General features: G+C 40.4%; 1 protein-coding gene across 3 annotated transcripts in view; it reads left to right on the forward strand.

Moving 5' to 3' along the window:
* The first annotated feature begins 457 nt into the window (after positions 1–457).
* The window catches only part of stxbp6 (syntaxin binding protein 6 (amisyn)), a 66,829-nt gene continuing 46,818 nt past the window's right edge, over positions 458–20,468 (forward strand). For 2 of the 3 annotated variants that reach the window (XR_013503660.1, XM_078277771.1), the window contains exons 1-2: positions 458–604; positions 10,220–10,439. Coding sequence is in view for 2 of the 3 variants with exons in the window: in XM_078277771.1 (XP_078133897.1) it covers positions 602–604; positions 10,220–10,439 (223 nt within the window). In the remaining variant the exon portion in view is untranslated. Of the gene's footprint in view, positions 749–10,219; positions 10,440–20,468 lie in introns of all 3 variants that reach the window. The other variant, XM_078277772.1, reaches the window with a different exon arrangement.

The raw sequence follows: 20,468 nt of genomic DNA on the forward strand, positions 1-20,468 counted from the left end.
ATCAGCAAACAGTATTTTTCAACTCCTATTCTTAGCATGTGCCTTTTGGGTCTAACAGTTGTTATGTGGCGTAGGTGATGTTTGTATGGTGTCCTTGTGAATGTCTTCTGCTATTTTTCATATATAAAATATTCAGGCTGTAAACCTTAACCAGGCTGCTTTAACGTCACAGATGGAAAATTGTGTTTTGAGGAATTCACTAGCCCACAAATATCCATCCAATGGCCATTTTCTTCTTCGTCTCTTAGCACTTCAAAGATACTCCCAAGACATGCAGATGTGATGTGAACGGCATGCATGCTACGCGGTAATGTGACACTGTAACGTTACGTGATTGGCGGGCGAGTTTGTGTGTGTGTGTCTCTCTCTCTCTCTCTCTCTCTCTCTCTCTCTCTCTCTCTCTCTCTCTCTCTGGGAACCTGCTACTGGTTTCCCATCCCACACACACACACACACACACACACACACACACACACACACAAACAAACACAGTCGCAGTCAGACAGACGGTCTCTGTCTGCGCAGAAACGGCAGCAGGGAAAACAAACTCTCCTCACGCCGCTCACAAACCAACAACTGTCGTGGAAGTGGAGTCGACGCGATGGTAAACACCAAAGGCTACCGTTTAGTCTAAGACAGCTAACAATAAGGAAGAGGCTGCTGAAAGTGGCTGAACTGTGACAACAGCCGGACAAATTAACCGAAGGATTTGAGGACCGCACGTGGAAATCACCGCTGAAACACATCGGCAAGTAACGCTAACTCCAGACTACTTCTGTTTAAAAATAAATAAATAAATAATAATAAAAAAAAATCACTATACACATTAATAGTTTTCCGCGTGGGGAAAAGTGTAGTTGATGTAGGAACTGTTGTTTTCGCGTTATTGATTTGCAATTGGCATTTATACTGCGTCAACAACCTTTCAAACACTTTACGGTTGGAATCAGAACAAGTGCGCGCGCGTTCGGCTCATTAACTGTTTGTGCACGTGCTTGTGTTGGAAGATAACATTTACCTTAGCCTAGTGTCTACGCGTTTGACAAAATCAGCATAATTCAAGTTAATTTGTAGGCCTACAAGTGTCATTTTTGTGTTTCATGGTGTTCACGGAGGTGAACCACGCCTCCCTGTTTGAGAGCTGTCGTCATAAACGGAGGTGTTGAAAACAAAACTAAATCAAATATTTGATCGGAAAAAGTTTGGCCCCCGTCTACACATTGCTTGGAAGTGCAAGTATTCCAGTGAAATTCCTGTCAGCCCAGACAAGTGAATTTGGGTGTAGTCCACCTTGAATATCTATGTATTATGAGTGTAGTCTGTTTGCTCATAAAGCAATATGAGACGCGTCTTTTATATTATCACAATATTTACTTGTATGATAAGATCATAAAAGCTAATGTCATCAAACATTATGGTCACATTTTAAGGCTCTAAAGAAATCTAAAGATAATGGTTTGTGGCACAAATGAACCATATGGCACAATCTTCCCCGATGCTGGAAAAAACACCTGCTTAATTAATATTTGATGAACATTAATTGTTAAATGTTACATTTTGATCATTGCCGGTTGCCCTTTTTCTTAGTATAGCAGCACTGAAAATGTGTTTTTGGTGCTGTTATAAGCAGAAGCAGAACTGGCCCAAGGCATGCAGACTAAGCAGCTGCTTAGCGCCCCCATGGGCCATCTAAGTACGGAGCCCCAGACATGACATCCGAAGAAAAGAAAAAAACATATTCCCACGAAATACTAATTTGTGGCCACGAAATGCTAATTTGTGGCCACGAAGTACTAATTAACTAACTAAAAATAGTATTTTGGGGTATAACGACGTAGCCTAGCTATAATGCGGGCAGTTCTGCTATACCTGTGTGGGGCACATATTCTGACGGCTGCTACTGTACTTATAATATATGGTGACCTCTGAGGTACTGGCTCTGTGATGACTAAAAATAAGAAAACATGTGTCCAGATTAGTGTGAAGGGATGATATAACTACCCCAAACAATATTTTGAAGTTTAACTCCTTTTATTAAGCAGTTACAGTGGGGTCACATAATCTGACAATTTACCCAATGTCTTGGGCCATTAAATATTTAGTTTTTTCTTTTCTTTACAGTAAAATATGATTATTTTAAGTTTTAAATGTACTGTAGGTCTAGTGTAAGGTTTTAGGTATGTTATTACAAATGTAACTCGTGTATGCAGTCACAAAAAAAAAATGTTTAGAAACATTTTAGAGAAAACGTACCTATATATTTAATTACTTTCAGATAAACATATGTTACTATGTCTGAGGTGGTTAATATGGTCACCAGCGGTTTACTCTTACTCCTTAGGAAGCAATAACAAACCGCGAATAATGATACAGCTTGCACCCGTGGATGTAATGTATTAATGTTTACGCCGTTTGCATAGACGCTCTCCTTCACCCTCCATTGTCTACCACGCACGGGCAGACGATGTGCCACAGTGCTCTCTGCGGTCACAGTTTCTGATGGGTCACAGCTTTCGGTGCAACACCAGCATCCAAGTCGTACCTTCACCGGTAAAGCATCTGGGCTCTCAATATTCTGTTTAAATGCCTCTCGGTAATAACAATTCCTTGCAATAGCAGGCTTTTTAGAACTCATTCACAGCCTAAAATCCAATTCAATCAAATCATCTCTGTCCATGACTGCACCTTTAGCTTGCTCTGGGTAGCCTATGTGCCCTACACAGGTATAGCAGAACTGCCCGCATTATAGTTAGGCTACGTCGTTATTCCCAAACTACTATTTTGTGGCCACAAATTTACATTTTGTTGCCACAAATTAGTATATAGTGGCCACAAATTAGTATTTCTTGGCCACAAATTAGTATATAGTGGCCACAAATTAGTATTTCTTGGCCACAAATTAGTATATTGTGGCCACAAATAAGTATTTTTTTGGGGATGTCATGTCTGGGGCTCCATACCTAAGGACCCCAAAACTAGCAAATTACAACTTGATGTTCCCAGGTGAAACCCTTGCATTTCCAAAATGTCATCTTTTTGGAAACATCCTCATTTTGGCTGGGTGGGATGGTGCGTTTTTGACATTATTATTCAATAGGTCAATAATATTTGAATATCACCAAACATGGAGAAACAAGGCTTGAATCTTCACAGTGTCCAATTGTGAAGTCTATTGTGAAGTATTATCTTTTTTTTAATTTTTTTTTTTATTGTATTTTGAGTTATTTTTTCGGCTCCACAAATGATTGGGCTTGCTCTTTGCTAAATCCAAAAATAGAAAAAAAGAGTTTCATTTGAATGTCTGTACTGTATTTCTGTAGACCAATTACCACATGTCTCCACATCTCTGTGACAGGTTGGGACCTAGAGGGACGTTTTGGTTTAGATTAGCTGTGAGGCTCCTAATCCTACCCTTGTGCCTCCCAATTGCGTTAACTAACCCACTTACATTAAAATATTGCTTCTTCCTATGCAAGAGTTCAGGCCTTAATTTGCTTATACCTTTCCCTGTACTTCAGTGTCCAATTAGCGTCAGCATAATGTAAACTGTCGAGCTGGCTCCCTCCCTGTGTGTCCACCACCTCAGCTCGTACAGTTATCAAAGAGGACAGAGATCCTTGAAGGAAGACAGTAGGTGCCTTGTAAAAACAGTGTTTTTTTGTCAGTGTTTCTGGCAAAATGATACTAAGATTTGGAGTCCTTAAGGAATTTGAATCACTGTGATTGTGACTCTGTGAAAGACTGTGGTTTCCCCTCTCTGCATGGTCTCTTTGCTATTGTCATAAGCATCGCCTCTGATTTGCAAAACATTTAATGAAGAAGTAGTACATTTAAACACAAGGCGGGTTATGTTTTTTGTCTGTTTACCTCAGACATTTTGCTTATTTTGCTCTAAGTAGGCCTATATCATCAACATGTTATTATTCTGTCTATGTACACTGACACAGTGCTGTTGCTTTTAGCTCATCCTTATGCAAACTTTTCTCATTCATTTTTGTATTGTGGATGTCTCAAGCCATTGCCCCAGTATATAAATGAATCATTGTGGTAATGATCCTGCATTTGTGTTTGAGACATGAATTGGTAAGTGCTCTATGTTTGCTTTTCAGCTATTTACCTAGTACTGCCCAGTCCGTCCCAAATGTTTTATTGTCATAATGTGCTGGGCTATAAAGAATGAGCCCAGCATGAGAAGAATGGTAGCCTGGCATGTTATAAATTGATTCATGGTTAGCCCATGCCTTCCTGGCAGCTGAGGAAAATGGATGGGTCCTCTCATATCTTTCCTTTTTGAGGGAAAAGAGTAAGGTCCTATTCAACCTGCTGTCACGAAGAGCTATTCTTTTTGTGATCAATGGTTTCCATTATTTTATAACATGAAATAGACATCAGCAGGATGTGCAGTGTTTATTCTTGTGTACATTTCCTTTTCGTCCCACAGTATACAATGTACATTGTTTGCCTCACATATTGTGAAGAAAGGAAAACACAACTTGCATTAAAAAAGAATGAAATTATAAAAAGGATCTTGAGACAAAAATGCTCTTCCTTTTTAGTCTGTGCAAAACTTATGATCTCTTTATATTACAGATTTTAATTAGACAACCTTTCCTGCAATTTCTTGTCTTGCCAACGTTGCCATGCACACAGGAGCCTAAACTGTGTGATTCTGTCTAGGAGTTACACGTAAAAAAAAAAAAAGATTCTTCATTGGGATTTGGTTGTGAGGAATCCAGATGCCCTACTGTTCACCTGAGTGTGCTAAAAAAAGCAAAGCACTACTAGATGCTGAATTTGAAGAACATGGTTGAGTTGCAGCCCTGTATATCATTTCTGTTGGGAGAGTTAAAAAAAACAACCTAATTGTTTAGTGGTGTAGTTTCCACTCGTTCAGCCACTTGCCAGCACATTGAGTTGGTCTGATTGAGGGATTTGGTCACAAAACTTGGACGGCTAAATCTGTCCTGAAGTCTTTCCCAGCTTCAATAAGCTGTCCTACCCTCGTGCTTGTTTTTGACTTCATATGTACAAAAAAATACAGCTGCTGTTAGAGAGAGAGAGAGAGAGAGAGAGCGAGAGCGAGCTACTGCAAAAATGATGGACTTTCACTGACTTTTATATTTTAGACTTTATGTCTTATGAAATTGAAATGAAAAAAAATTTACTAGAATGTATAGTTGTACACCATAATAAATCTTGGTGTTATTGGCTCTTGTCATCCAACATGATATGAACTCACAGACTTAAGCCTGTCCTCTGCACTTTTGCTGTGGCGACTGCATGCAGCTACTGATGCACTATTCTGTTTTATAACTGTGTTCTATTAATTATAGGTTTTAGATTTATTTTAGCTAAAACACTTGTTATTTATTGTGTACACTGCTGAGTCTGGGTAACACATTTTGTTCCTTTGTGTTTTTAACATGCTTTAATAACAACAAACTATCTGAATCTGAATGATACTCGTGAGTGACCTGTGACTGAAATCTTTTTACCACGCATGTCCAGAATGAGTTTTGTCTGTCATTTATAGCGCAGTGCTGCACTAACGTAGGATTAGATTTCAATACATCACAGTCTGGCGTTGACACCAGGTGAACAGCAGGGTAGACGTAATCTCTCTATTTTATGAGAGGTAACATTCACCATCTGTTCATGTGGCGGCGACGTTGGATACCGCTCATTCAAAGTGACACTGTCGCATGACGTCACTCTCTAAAGATGTAATCTATGAAGCAAGAGTGGAGGTTTTTCTGTAAAATCAAGGCCTTGTACAGAGCTTTGAATCAACATGAAAGACGTGCATGAGAAGCTGCAGATGAGGCGAAGTGTTTTACTTCCTTCAGACCTCTTTTTTTGGGAGTGTGGTGTGGAATGAAAGAAACCACTTTGTCTTTGAAAGTTTCCAAAGTCAGTGAGTGGGAGGAGTAGATACAGGGGATGAACTTCTTCTAGAGGAGGATTATATTATCTGTTTAAATTGGTTACCTTGCCAGATATCTTTTTATGTTCCAAAAACTTCATTTGTACATCATACTTTACTTTTAAGCGAAGGTTTATTCTATACTCCCAACTGCAAGTGATATCTCTAACACTGCTTTCTGTCTTGTTCTCTGCTGTTGATAGACTGACTGGAGTTCCTTGTCCTGTTGCTGTCTCACCCGCAAGCAAAAAATGCTTGTTGACACACCAGTGCAGTGCGTTTGCTGAACGTGCACATTTAAAGTATACCCTTGCTGCTGTCTCTCAGATACTGCACTTGAGGCTTCATGTACCAAGTTCAGGGTTTTTACTACGTAGAGGAATGTTTGGCGTTTCATTGACTCAAGCATAATATACAATAATATACTCAAGTATAATTATGCAATAATATTTTGTTTACCAGATTGTCAGAAATAACAGGAAAATGCATCGATTCTGTCAGTGTTATCTAGTTGTTATGTCTCCAAAGGAAATTATAGACAGTGACACATCTTCAATTCAGTGTGATGAGGCCTGTATCATCCACCTGTCTTTTGGTCCCATTTCCTTTGCTTCTACAGCTTGTGCTGGCATCTTCCCATGGGCATGTGAGCACAGCAAGTGGCTGTGCAGCTAGCTCAAAGACCCCACTCCAAAGAGGTCCCGGGAGAGCCGTGAGCACTGACTGAACATATTTCACATTAACACACTGGGCAAGAGGGGGGCAGGGGAACGGTGCTGCTCCTGTGACAGCTTGGCTATACACAGCCACAGTTAATGAAGTGTTTTTAAAAGGGACTCTTGGAAATGGGGTGATAAGCAGCCGTAAAATATATGTACGTCGTTTTCACTGCCACAGCAGCTCCTTGGCTCCCTCCAGTACATCTACTCAGCCCTGCATTGTGAGCATTGCATTAGACTGCTCAACGTCGAACCATAAGCTTTGCATTGTAGCTGGCTACATTTCACTGCCTAGAAGCTCCTGTCTGCCTCCTCCTCCTCTTCCTCCTGCTTGTTTTCTTTCTCGCTCCCCCATCCCCTTATCCCTCCTTCCCTTCATGCTTCAGCGGGCCACTTGAGGGGGAATATGCGCTCCCCTTTGCCTGGTGACAGCTTGCAGGGAGATGTGGGCAGCGTTCCTTCTCAGCTGGAGGAACTAGGAGAAGAGGGAAAGATGTTATGGATTAGGGCTTCCACAGAGAGGATCTCCGCTGGGCTGATTTGTTCTAGTGAGCAACAAGACGAATGGCTTTTCAACAATTACCCTTGAATTTCTGTTTTTGGTTTCTTCATTGTACCATCCAGTAATTGAGAAGGGAAGACGATATTAAAGGATAGATACCAAGGGAGGAGTGAGCTCATTTAGGGCAGTTTTTGTGCATATGTAAATGAATGTATGTGTACAGTATTATGTAGATTGGTTGATACATGATATAATGATGTGCAATCGTTTTAACCCCCAACAAGGAAATATGAAATAACGATACGTTTTTCATAGCTTCAGATTGTGTCGAAGCGCTGAAAGCTCTGATACAGAGTTTAAACTACTGTCCTTGGGGAAGATGTGAATGTAAAAACCCATTCAGGACTGTCCTCAGAATATGATACTTTCAGAGAACATGATGTACAAGACTTTTGTGTGCGGTACTGTTTTTTTGCGGTACTTTGAGGTCGGACTGGCACAGTACAGGTGTTGCAGTCTTTATCAGAGCTCAGTATGACATGCACACACAGCTCATAGCGCAGTTATTACATGATACCTGGCTCGCTCAAAAGGACCTGATTGAAAGAGCTTTACTGCTTTTGACAGAGGGTCGTTTGCAATACAACTTTGTGCTAGTGATCTTGAGTGTCGTATTTTTATTTCCTAGCCGAAATATTGGGATGTTGGACATCCTTTACATTCCAAAGGCATATTTATTAGCCTCTCTAATTACTTTCCACAAAGTCTTGGCCCGGGTTTTTGTTTATTGTGAACTCTTGCATTGCTGAAAGAGCGGAGAAAGGAAGATGGATAAAAAGAGAGGATATTCAATTAGACCGTAAACTTCTAAAAACAAAGTGGCCTTGCAATACATTTTACCTTTTGTGAAACCTGTAATGTAACATTTTTGTGTCAGAGAAGTGATGCTTTAACTCTTTTTTTCTTTTCTTTTTTTCTTTTCTTTTTTTTGTTGACTTTGTGTACACATTACACACATTAACTTTCCCTGTAATGCAATTTAGTATGAAACCCCCACTAAATGCTGTCTCACAAAATACCACATAGATGACACACTCAACAATAGTAGCTTCATGCAAGTACCACTTACTGCAGGGCTATTTATTAGATTGCATTATATTGTACTTATGTTTTTGTGTTCAGAGCTTTTATGTTCCACTGCTATTGAAGTGTTCCTTCTGGCCTGACGTAATCCTACTTTACCACTGACCACCAGTCAACAATGGCAGCCTTTCAGCCTCTTAAGTTTCGGGGCAGAGAAGTTTGCTTGTGCACTTTTCACTGTCCATGTAAACCTTGTACCGCTGCAGGTTTTGCTTTTATGAGAATCAGTGAATGAAACTTTGACTCCAATGGCTTCTCCTCAGCTGCTGAGCACTCATTTTAAAGCTTACTGCACTGATGGAAAACAAGTTAGTGTTTGTGCTCTGTTATTTATTACAAGCCAGTTTGATCAAGGCATTTCTTTTGCAGTCTGGCTCGCAGTAGAGTAATTCTTCGACTGGTTGAGACTGACGGATAGATCGGTTCATCAGGGTGGGCTGTGCGGTATGTGGTTGTGAGTGCTTGTGTGTGGCTGAGAAAATGATTAAGCTCCATTGTCCTAATGAGAGCATTTGGACCTAATTAAACCAATTCTTTATGACTGTATCCTGCATGTAAGCACAGTTTTCCATTCACACACCCTCAGACATACTGCTGTGTCTCTCATGGTATATTCCCAAGAAATACATTCCCTAGTAGACATTGGCTTTGTAATACTAGAAACGTGATTGCTGTTCTGTATCCGTGAGACTTACCAGTACTCTGAACAGCTTCAACTGAAGTCATTTCATCTCTGTGAGTGGCAGTGCTTCTAAGAAGAACATTGGCAAAGCATTTAAAGAGATGGAGCATGGAGCCTGATTGCAACACACAGAGATGCAACCATTCTCCATTTTGGAGCCCTTTACTTTAACGTGCAATACACTTTGAGCAGTAGAGTGTGTATAGATTGGTTGCATGTGTGTGTACTTTTGGAGACTGAGGGTGATTCGCCCGAAGCTGAGGATGTAAACAGAACACACAGAAGACATAAGCTTTTTCTTTAACAGAATGAATACTCCTGCGAACTTCAACCTTACTGTGTTTATCTTTATACAAGGGTTAATTCAGAAACAAGAAAAAAAACTATGCTTCTGCTACTGAAGATTTTTTTTGTTTCATACTTTTAATATTTGCGCCTTTCCTACAAAATACAAGTGCTTTTATCATCAGGCCTTTAACTGTTCACTACTCAGACAACCTGTGACAAGGGGTCACAAGTACACATGGCTTTGGGACTTATTTTAATCATGTAAGTGCAAAGCAGTAGGCCTTTGTTGCATGGATTGTGTGTGTGTCTTCAAGCGCACTTGATGTTTTGCATTATGTGCAGCAGTGCAATAGGACATACTAAAGTGGAATGTAGATCAGAGGGTGTGGTGATTAATAGATATCCTCATATCCACAGTGACAATGATAGAGACCAATTATTTAAAAAAAGAACAGTTTGATAAAGCAGTGTATATGATGACATCAGTCAATGCTATTTCAGTCATTCTACTGTATTTCAAGTTGTAAATGCTTAGATTATATCTTGAAATGTGATACAGTGTTTGCAATGTAAAGTAATATTAAAAAAAACAGTTTTGTTTTAAAGTTGGAAAAGAGGCTGTGACACACAGACACATTGTCGGACTTCTGTCTCCAGAAAAATTCCATTACATCTCTTTCCAGAATCAGTGACCTTGTTACTCTAGATAATCCACAGAACACACTGTCAACCGTTTTCATATATTTCTATGGACTATGGGATGAAAATACTTTATCTCAACTATCTAGTTTATCTAACTAAACTATCTGGATGGCCAAATACCAGTAGCGGCAAGTAAGAACATATGTGTCTTTGTTTGTAATTAAGGAGACGTTTGGAAAGTGAGAAAGCCAGACTTTAGTGTAGTTAGTCCGGTCCATCATTCCTGCTAATTCAATTTGCCGTTCTCTTCTCCTCTTCAGGAGGAGTGGATCTCGTCCTCTCCACTTAAACTGTTCGCCAGTGGTTCACTCCTGCCAACTTCAGAGATGAGTGCCAAGTCAGCCATCAACAAGGAGGTCTTCATACCCCATGATGAGAAGATGCTTGCTGCAGTGCAGGTGAAGCGGAGGACTAAGAAGAAGATCCCCTTCCTGGCCACTGGTGGTCAAGGAGACTACATGACTTTCATCTGTGTGTCAGGTCAGAAGACACAATTCTCTTCTCTTCAGATGTGTTTGTTTGTGTTTAAATTGCGTGTGTGTGCGTGTGTGTGTGTGTGTGTGTGTGTGTGTCGGTTGTGCTGTTGCCACCCAAAGTCACATTTTAGCACGTCTCCCTTCATTGTCCTATTAATGTTCACACTGATGAACATGTTTACATTTCCTCTGCCAATAAAATGACACACTAAACCAATTTACTGCTGGGCTTTAGGTCAGTCCTTTTTAAATAGATTAGAGCTGCAAGTGAATAATTGTTTCAACAGAAATTGAGGTTTTAATTATTTTGTTTTTTTCCTCCCTATTTAAACGTTAGCTGTGATATTGCTTGTTAATTGAATTAGCCATGCATATTATTCATAAGGAGAATAGCTAGAGCATATTAATTTCAGTGCCAGCAGAACTGCTTATGAAGATCAATGACATGTTCTAATCCTACCATTTAAATGTGTGTTAAACTCTGCCTTGGCAGCAGCAGAATCCATCACTCAAAGTTCAAAGTTGCTCAATGGTGACTAGGAGGAATTTGAAGTATATCAGTACAGCACAAAGGCCAGTGCAGACTCTCTGTGTGGTTTCAAAATCAAGGTTGCTTTCCAGTACTCCAGTACTAGTTTCTGTGTTTACACTCTTAAGTCACCAATGCATCAAAGCCATTGGTACGGTGTTCATTTTAGGACATCCTCAGATCTCAGACTCAGGTGTCAGACTCAAAGGAAACGGCCTCAGCGACGCCGTTTTGTCTGAGGCTGACAGAAGTTTTTCTGACACCGTTTTGTCTGAAGATGAGAGAGGTTTTTACGACGCTGAGGCCGTTTCGTTTGAGTCCGACACCTGAGTCTGAGATCTGAGGATGTCCTAAAATGAACACCGCACATTGGTGTCAAGCTCAAGTCACAATTAACGATTTTCCGAGAGGTTTATGATGAGTCATTTCTCATTTGATGTGGAAATAAGTGCTATTATTAGTCATATTAGAGATTGATCTTGCGTTAGTTTGAAACCCAAATGTGGCTTAATTGCTAAGTCTGTTTGTTATTTCATAATATCCCACGTGTGTAAGTGTTGCAATGCGTGAGTGCGCGTAAGTGTGTGTGTGTGTAACCTGGAGAGAGGACAGAACGACTGAGCCAGGGTCAGTCTAAAATTCTTTGTAAAGCCTCGAAGGGTAGCCAATTCAAACTTCCTTAAAGTTGCTATCAGTGGAGGAGTTATTCCCCAGATCTTCTGGTTGGAGCAAGATAAGTTTGCTACAGTCAGTGACTCCAACTTTGCTGTAAGGATGGAGAGGTCTAATGTTGGACTGTGTGACAAAATGGGACTGTGAGATGTTGCATTCTTACTTCTTTTACTTTTTATATAACCCAGCTGAATAGGTGTTTTTTCTGTTTTGCTCTATGGGGGATGCAAGTGGGTGTCGAGGCCATTTTTTTAACGTAGGATTGAGAAAATAACATCTATTCATTCACTGCCCTCTTTGCTTATTATGAGCAGAGACATCAGGCTATTTCTTCCTTTTGCTAAAAAGCCTTTTGTTGATTCAGTGTTGATGTCATTTCTAACGGAGGAATTTTTTGTTTCGTATTATCCTTTTGAATTACAATATGCTGTATGTGTGAAATCATGTTGTGCATACTGTTCTAAAACAAATCAAACTACACCGGTTACTGGCACAGCAAGCATCACCACAATCGCCCTGAATTTATGTCTTGCACTAGTTAGCCTATTAAAAGTTGTTTTTGTTGTCTGCTGACATTGCTCTATACTAACAGTCTCCTGACTAAGCTGCTGTTTTGTATCCCATGTGGTCACATGAACAGTAGTGAAGGCAAGCAGTGTTTTGTAGTTCACTTAGTCATGTGGCATTTCTTTAAGCCAGCCAAGCATTGTTTGAGTTATTTTGCATGTACTGTATAGCCAAACCATGAGTGTGAAACCAGGCTGCGCCTCCCAGCACATTGGAGATACAAGACTGGTGTGTGGGACTTTGAGTGTTCAGCATTTGTGTGTAAACTATGTGAAAGCACTGTGTGTACAATGGGTGGGGAAAGGGGGCTGCTGACACTCTCATGGCTACAGTAGCAGATAGTTGAGAGATGAGGGGCCATACAGTGGCAGACATATGTAATCTGTGGTATGTCACGGCTAAAGGAAGCTAATAGCATGATGAGCTGTACTGTGGAGACCGCTACGGGCACTTCACTCTCTAGCAGGGTGCCAGGATAAAACACCAGGCAATTATATTTAATTATTAAATTAATTGCAATTTTGATAGTCGATTCATCAGTTTGAGTTTAAAAATCCCCATGAACCACTCTTCCCATTGGCATGAATTGGATCCATCGCACACAACGCTTATTTACAAAGAAAATAGGTCACTTTTAAAGCTGGTTTGCCTGTTACTCCTGTTATTTCCTTACGAGCAATGTAGCATTTAAAAGGCTATTTTTATTCTATTTTTAAACGGTGCAGTGCTTACTCCACATGAAACACTACACTACGTCACTTCCGGCAAACTTCACGGAGAACAGTGAGGGCAAAACAGCATCATCCAACAGTTTTAACCGAGTATTCTCTGGTGCAGCTCAACTAAAAACACAACACCGAATTTGCCAGCACGTTAGCATGTTGTACATTACCGAGCCTGTTTGGTACTTTAGGCTACCGACAAGGTTATCTTCGCTTCACCTGTTCAACTGACTTTAGCATTTTAAAAAACACACTTGACTGTCCTGCTGTTACGGACGTGAATTTACCACAGACAGCTTCCTTGTTCAGAGACTCACGGCAGTGTGTCGCTGCAGAATGAATATAGGGGAAACACATTGTAACAACCAATGTATATTTGGAGTTACTTTTGGTATTAAAAAAAATATTATTCAGGCCTGGCTGGGGATGCTGTTGGCCTCATGAGACTTCGAAAATCGAAAAATACAGAAAATTACTTGCATGAGTTTCTTATCTGTTTGGAATAAATCACTGCTTTCCCAGGCATGTGATATGGATATTATGTAATTGACCTTGTAACCACAGCAGTCAGTTTGAACTGTCTTTTCAGTGTAGGTGAGTCAGAGTCTTTGAATTGGCTAGACACATGGCTTTTTGTCTTAGGTAGAGATCTACAGTACATCTATCAGTGCAACAACAGGGCTTGGACAGCTGCTACTTGAAGAGCAGTGCTTCTTGTTTCAGAATGATGTGGCTCCAGGAAAACAAGATCACATACCTAACTGTTGTTTGGCTTTAGGGTGAAATCTTATAAATCAGTTGTATGTCAGCAAAGCGGAAAACAATACTATTCTGAAATTCCCTGTAGCAATAAACTGATTTTCATTAGAGGAGGTTTTTTGTCCACAAGGCCTAAATCGCGCATAGCTGCGGACGTTGCAAACTACGTCGGCTCTGCAGTTTTGTTGAAGTCACAGTGAGTCACGGCAATGCCGATAAAGTGGTTTCGAGTGTGGTTACAGTTTTTCAAAACTTCACGTGGACACCTTTCACTGTGATATGATATTAATGGCGAGCCGAAAGCCGTCGCGGTGCTGTTGACATTACACTTCCTCTGAGACGAGCAGGCACAACGGTGGTTTTTGTGCCCTGGTGACTGACTGACAGGCTGAGGTTGTAAGGCAAGGCAACTTTATTTCTACTGCACCTTTCAGCAACAAGGCTATTCAAAGTGCTTTACATGAAACATTAAAGAGCAATTTAAAATGGTCATGATGAAAATAAAACAGGCTAAAATATAATAATATACAAATACAAGAATAAAAGTTACAGTGAGTAAGAAATTAATAATTAAATTTAATAGGTTGTAGGTACGGGTTTGGGAGGAGAGAGGGAGGGGTTTAATTTTTTATTTTTGTTTAATTTCTGTCAGTGTAAAATATTCTAAACAAATAACAATGTTCTAAGTAAATAGGTTTGGAATTATTTTTACAACTGAAATAATTTTTTGTAATTACAGAGGGAAAGTACCGAAAAAAGTACCGTTGGGTACCGGGAACCGAATTTCAGGTACCGGTATCGGGACTAGTAATGGTTCAGATGCGAAAGGTACCCAACCCTATTATCAGTCTGAGCCTGGAACTTAGTCTACTTCCGAGTGAAATCTGGTGTGGTTTGTGGTGAGAACACAACGCAGGACCATTCACAAGATCATGTGATATATAGGCGATACCAATTTAAAGCTAAACTAAACTGATTCCTTTGCTAATCATGATACCCATTTTTAATGTTATGTGCAGTATGGAGTCTAGTTTTCTAGCTGTTGTTTCTAGCTGTCACTATCCAGTATTGTCTGTGAGTTTTGTAAGCTCAGCATGACCATCAGAGGATATAAAGCCTTCAAGCACCATGACTGGAAGTGCTTCATGACTTGTTTGTCATAAGCCAGTGTGAACCGAAAGCCTGCAGACTAGAGCTAAAATGCAACAATTGGTCACACAGCCTAAAAGCATTTAAATGGTTTGTGCAACATTTATTTGTTTAATTTTCTTGTTATGAAAATTAGTTAATTATTTGACTTATTGTACCAAGTATGGTACAAAACTAAAGTCGACGGTCTTGCTCTGGCTTCACTTCACCTCTGTGACTGGGTAGATGCTTGTCTGTGCTGTGATGAGATTTCTATGATGTCTTTGATCTTATACACATTCATGTTCACACAGAGTTGCTCAACTACACACAGAAACGTATGTTAGCGCTTTCACAACAACATCAGGGGTCTTGATGACATAGGATAGTGCTGGAGCTGAGCCAAAAGCTCAACATGGACCAAGTTGGTTAGTGAGCTTTCTCTTTGATCACTGGGCTTCATGCGGTGCCTTTATGGCTGGACCTCAGGGCTGAAACACTGGACCGCCCACAGAATGTTTGGCAGCAGAGATGTGGAGCCAGTTGAGCTAGATAAGACACTGTGAAAACACATTTTCCTTCCTTCGAGCGATCCTCATGAGTTTCACACCTCCTTTTGCCCTTATTGTTTATATCCGTGTGTGTTTATGTGTGACAGCTACAGGTTGCTGGCTTTGGTTTCTAAATCATATTAAGGAATGCCATCCCCTTGATTTCAACTACCTAACTTAGTTTGATTGATGTAAGCCAACCTAGTCCTTAGGTATATGATGTAAGCATGGTTCTCACATGATTTGAACAGTATCCAGGTTTCTGATAATGTATGTGCAGTTGTGTCTTGAAGTATATCCAGGCTTCTCAAACCGGGAAAAGGCCTTATCCAGGTTTCTGAATCTAGGAAATGACATTTACGTGTGCACAAACACATAACTGAGACACTCAACCATAACCTAAATTGTGTGCACACATAAACACACTCATTTATGCGTTATGTTAATATGTGAATTTTCTGTGGGAAGCATGTGGGCATCCATGTTTTATGGATGTATTCATGCACAGTGTGTTTATGCAGGCATGTTATTTTGTGGGTTGGCTCACATGTTTAATTGTATGCGTAGGCTGTGTCTTGTGTGTGTCATATACTGAGAATGTCATGCTGTTGTCTTGGTTAGTGTGCACATCTTTTTGCGTGGTTTGATGTAGTTTTGTTTATCTCTGTGGTGTTTTGTTTTTGAAAAGTAGAAGCTTCTTCTCCATCCCACCTAATCAGTTGGAGATTGAACATCGTAAAGTAGGAAGGATCTACTTAATCATATGATGCACAGGGATTATTTAATTTGAATATCTTTAGATGAAGCCAGTGATTTTTGACAACTGTATATGTTACAATCACTTCCATCTTTTTTGCACCCACGTGTCTTTGTTGGTGGGACAAAGATCTCTTACTTTCTGCCAAACACATTCAGTAACTGAGTCCAGTGTCAGTGTTTTCTTCAAGGCCATGTAGAATAGGGATGTCACGAGAACCGGTACCTCGGTACCAAAATTCTGAAAACATGACGCTACTCGTTTTTCTACAGTACCATAGGTACCGAGGGATGCAATTCTTCCATACCTGATGGGGGCAGTATACGCCTACAAGTGTTCTAGTCTGCCGCTAAACGCTGGAGAAGAAGAAAGCCGACCAGCACAGAAAAACAGCGCGCCTCATCTCCATGGATGTATTTAGAGAACACTCATCTCCGTGCACATTGCTCACTGACGGCTTGACCCGACCACAGTCAGCCTCTGGCTTTACCGTACCTACAGCAACTGCTTTTATGACTTCTCCTGGAGCTCCCAAACAGAAAGTAAATCTGTTTCTCTGCCGTTGTCTGTCACACGATAACTAATGTCAGTAACGTTAGCTAACTTTAGCGCTTGTTTTAGCGGACCTCTATAATATCAGTTAAGTTAACTTTACTAAGCATTCCTGTTCTTCGTGAAAAACAACAATGACGACAGAGAGAAACGGACGTAACTAAACATGCTTGCTGCTTGGGAGTTCCGGGGGAACCGCACGCTGGCTGTGTGGTGATGCCAGGCTTCAAAGCAGCGGGCTGTGGGTCCAGAAGACTGGCGTTTTCTCCAGATTACATGTAAATCACGCTCTCCTTGCCCCCTCCACTCAAACCCCTCTAATCCACACCAAAACAGTAACAGAAAGTTCAGAGGAAAAAAAATGGACAATGAAAAAACAGTGACCAATGTCCCTCCTCCCCAAGTGTTATCCTTGTTATCCTAAAATACACTTTATAAAGGAGGACATGGGATTTATTGTTTTTGTTTTACCGTGGTATCGAATTGGATATCAAGAATCATGAAATTTCACTGGTATTGGTATCGATGACGTATTTTGTGTGTTTTGTTTTACACACTGTGGTATCGAATTTGGTATGGAGTATCGTGTACTTTTGGTGGTATCAGTACAGACTACTAGATTTTTGGTGTTGTGACATCCCTAATGTAGAATATAGATTCCACAGTTACCAAACCAGTTTGTGTATTGCGCTTTCCACTTCACTCCATTCATCATTAGCAGCCTTGTGACTATTGATTACATGGTGAGATGGATGGGCAAGCAGATCGTTTAGCTCACTGGTATATTCAGCTGCTTAGAAAGTCAGATTAGTTATGACCTTGCTTACTCAATCCAGTAACACATCAATCTGACTTTCTGTATATACATACATATTCGGTTGTAGGTGTGTTGCCAAGGTTAGCCCATCCTTACACTGTAAGTCCAGATGGAAATAGAAATGAGAGACCATGGATACATATTTATCAGGATCTGGGAGGTGATAACACTGTGCCATAAAACCATAAAGATTTATACAGAAGGTATGAAGTTCAAGGTTAGAAAACACATGGATGTTTCTCAGTTAAAATCCTCTCAAATGAATGGACACCCTCAAGAATTACTGTAATACCAGAACTTTAGATTCAGAATGTTGATCCAAAATGTTTTTTTTTTAACAGTGGGATTGCTGTTGCTTTTGTCAGTTGACCACAATGTGAAATCTTTTCTTTGGCTTCACTTCCCATGATTGACACTTTAAAGGCACATTTGAAGAAACACGACTCAGTTGGACATTTTGGGAAATAAGATGGGGAAACAACTAGCTTTGGGCCATGTTCTTATCAGCATTTTTGGGTTTAGTTTTACTTCAACATTGCATCTAACTGGTAGAACTTTTTTAAACATCTCAGGGAGTCTGGACAAATGTTTGTTAGCGAGGTTTAGCCAGGTGTGGGTGTGCAGTGTAGCAGCAGTGACTGAAGCTGGCCTCCCAATATTTACTGAGAGCAGAGACCTAGCCTACAGCCCACTCGCACAGGACCCGATACATTAGCGTGACACTAATACCACATTCCCTGTTAAGGTATGTGTTTGCGTATGTGCATGCATCCGTGTGTGCTTGCTATCCAGACCAAAATGTCTTTGCATCAGTGTGCAATGTCTTTATCTAGACTAATTAGGTTCTTGCAGCAGCTCAGCTCATTTTTGTGCCAGACTACTCTTTAAAACTTGAACCGTCTTCACCCCTCACTCTCGCCGCCTCTTATCATGTCAGCCTCCCTCTCAACCCCTCTGCTCCATTCTCCTCTTGGCCAAGATGGGGGGGTCTTCAATGCTTGAGTGATCTGAGCTTAGCCTAGGAAACTAAGACTAAGAATGTACATGGTAAGAGAAGGAAAGGGCAGATAGCAATATGAAAAGATTTAAGAGATGGAATGGCAATATTAAAGAAGCTTTGGAACAGTATGCAGGTAAAGATGTCAACATGCGCTAGGACTGTCACTTCAAGACGCTTGCCAGAAGTTTGAGATTTTTTAAATGACATCATCGCTATCATACACACAAAGACATGCTTTTTTAAGTGTTAAAAAACTTATATTGAACATTAATTAAACACAAATAAATATCTTTCTTTGATATTTTGTCATTTCCAAATTGTTTGTTGTTAAGAACTACATTTGAGTGTAGATGGATACTAGATAAGGCATAAAATAAAAATTTCTGACCATGGCTTCTGGCCTACTAGTAGAAAATAGTTCACAGAAAACTTTTGGATTGCTACAACATACCTGGCCAACACCTGCCCGCAGATGTTGGGTCATTATCCATTCCTATCACTCTCCAATAGCACCTCAGCCTCCAATTATGGATCAAATGTGCTCATCCAGTTCAGTTGTTTGGGAACTATGTGTCCTCTCCTGTAGCCCAAATAAAGGACTGACGGCAAACTGAATTCTTTGGGTTCTTGTTGAAAATACACAGTAATTGCAATCAGACTATTTTGTAGCCTAACAGTTGTTAGGCTTCAATATAATATTTGAGCTCAAATTGAATTCACTAAAATTTTTACCTGGGTGCAAACACGAGTCATTTGCGCAAGTTTTTTAGAGCTAGTTTTTTCTTCTTTTATTTAATTTAACACATTTTAAGATGGAAAGCAGGAAAACATTTGTGAGAGAGGCCCATTGAATTTAAAGGCACCCAATCAGCCATAGAGCACACACACATGCACACAGCAGGTGGAGTTGGATAGAGGAAAGGCTCAGGTGCTCTGCATGTGGACTGAGGCGTGTGGGCTGTTGTGCATACAAAAACCTCCCTCTTCAGAGACAGCCAGCATGTTTCGTCCAGTCTACTGTGTGTGTGTGTGTGTGTGTGTGTGTGTGTGTGTGTGTGTGTGTGTATGTGTGTGTGTTGGAAAATCAGTACATGCCCCAGTGGTTCTGACCACTGTCTTTTCTATACCGAAGCCAAATTGTCTATCGTCCTTCTGCATCATCCCCTCCTCTGTCCTTTACTGTCCAACTCAGTCCTGCTTGTCTTCTATCCAAACAGCACTTTGGTTCACTGAATAAACCTACAATCTTGCTTCATGATCTCACAAATTGACCATAGTCCTGTGAGAGTTTCAGCTGCCCCTGCTTTTGTCTTGTGTATGTGTGTCTTGTTTTCCAACAGAAACAGTAGGGTGATTCTTTCTAGCAGGAATGTGATGATTGGTGTGGTGGAGGCAGTGTGTGGTTGTAGGTTTGGAAGACACCCCCCCCATAAGCTCCTTCTGACTCCTCATTCACTCTTTGGCTGCTTTTGGTGCAGCTCCACTCCTTCTTCATGATTCTCTGTTTAGAACAGGAGGGTTCCTGCTTACACTGGAGACAGAGAGGAGATGGGAGATAGAAATAATGAGATAAAGCAAGGCACTGGGGGTTATTGCACCTTGTATGCTTAGAGAATATGTTTGACTTCAGGGAGTTATTTGTGGTTAGCTGTGGTTTGCAGCTCATTTATTTTGTTAAGTTGTTTCTAGTTGTTGTGTTGTAGCAATGCATTTCCTGTCCTTGTATATTCCTAAATTTAGGTAGTCTTGAGGGAAATTATCCCTGTGTTCAGAATGTACTTCAATTATTTGGGTGAGATTTATTCTAACCATTATTTTTCAAAGGAGGGCTGGCTAGAGCATGCTGTGTTATCCACAGGAATGATACAGTAAACAAAGATCTAACTGTAAAAAAAAGTTTTTGATCTGACTTTAATGTGATACAAGAGGTGGTTCCCACCTGGGGGTCCACTAACAGTCCCAGCTGGTCATTACAACAA

The sequence above is a fragment of the Sander vitreus genome, chromosome 20 (assembly GCF_031162955.1).
Source record: "Sander vitreus isolate 19-12246 chromosome 20, sanVit1, whole genome shotgun sequence".
Taxonomy (NCBI): Eukaryota; Metazoa; Chordata; class Actinopteri; order Perciformes; family Percidae; genus Sander; species Sander vitreus.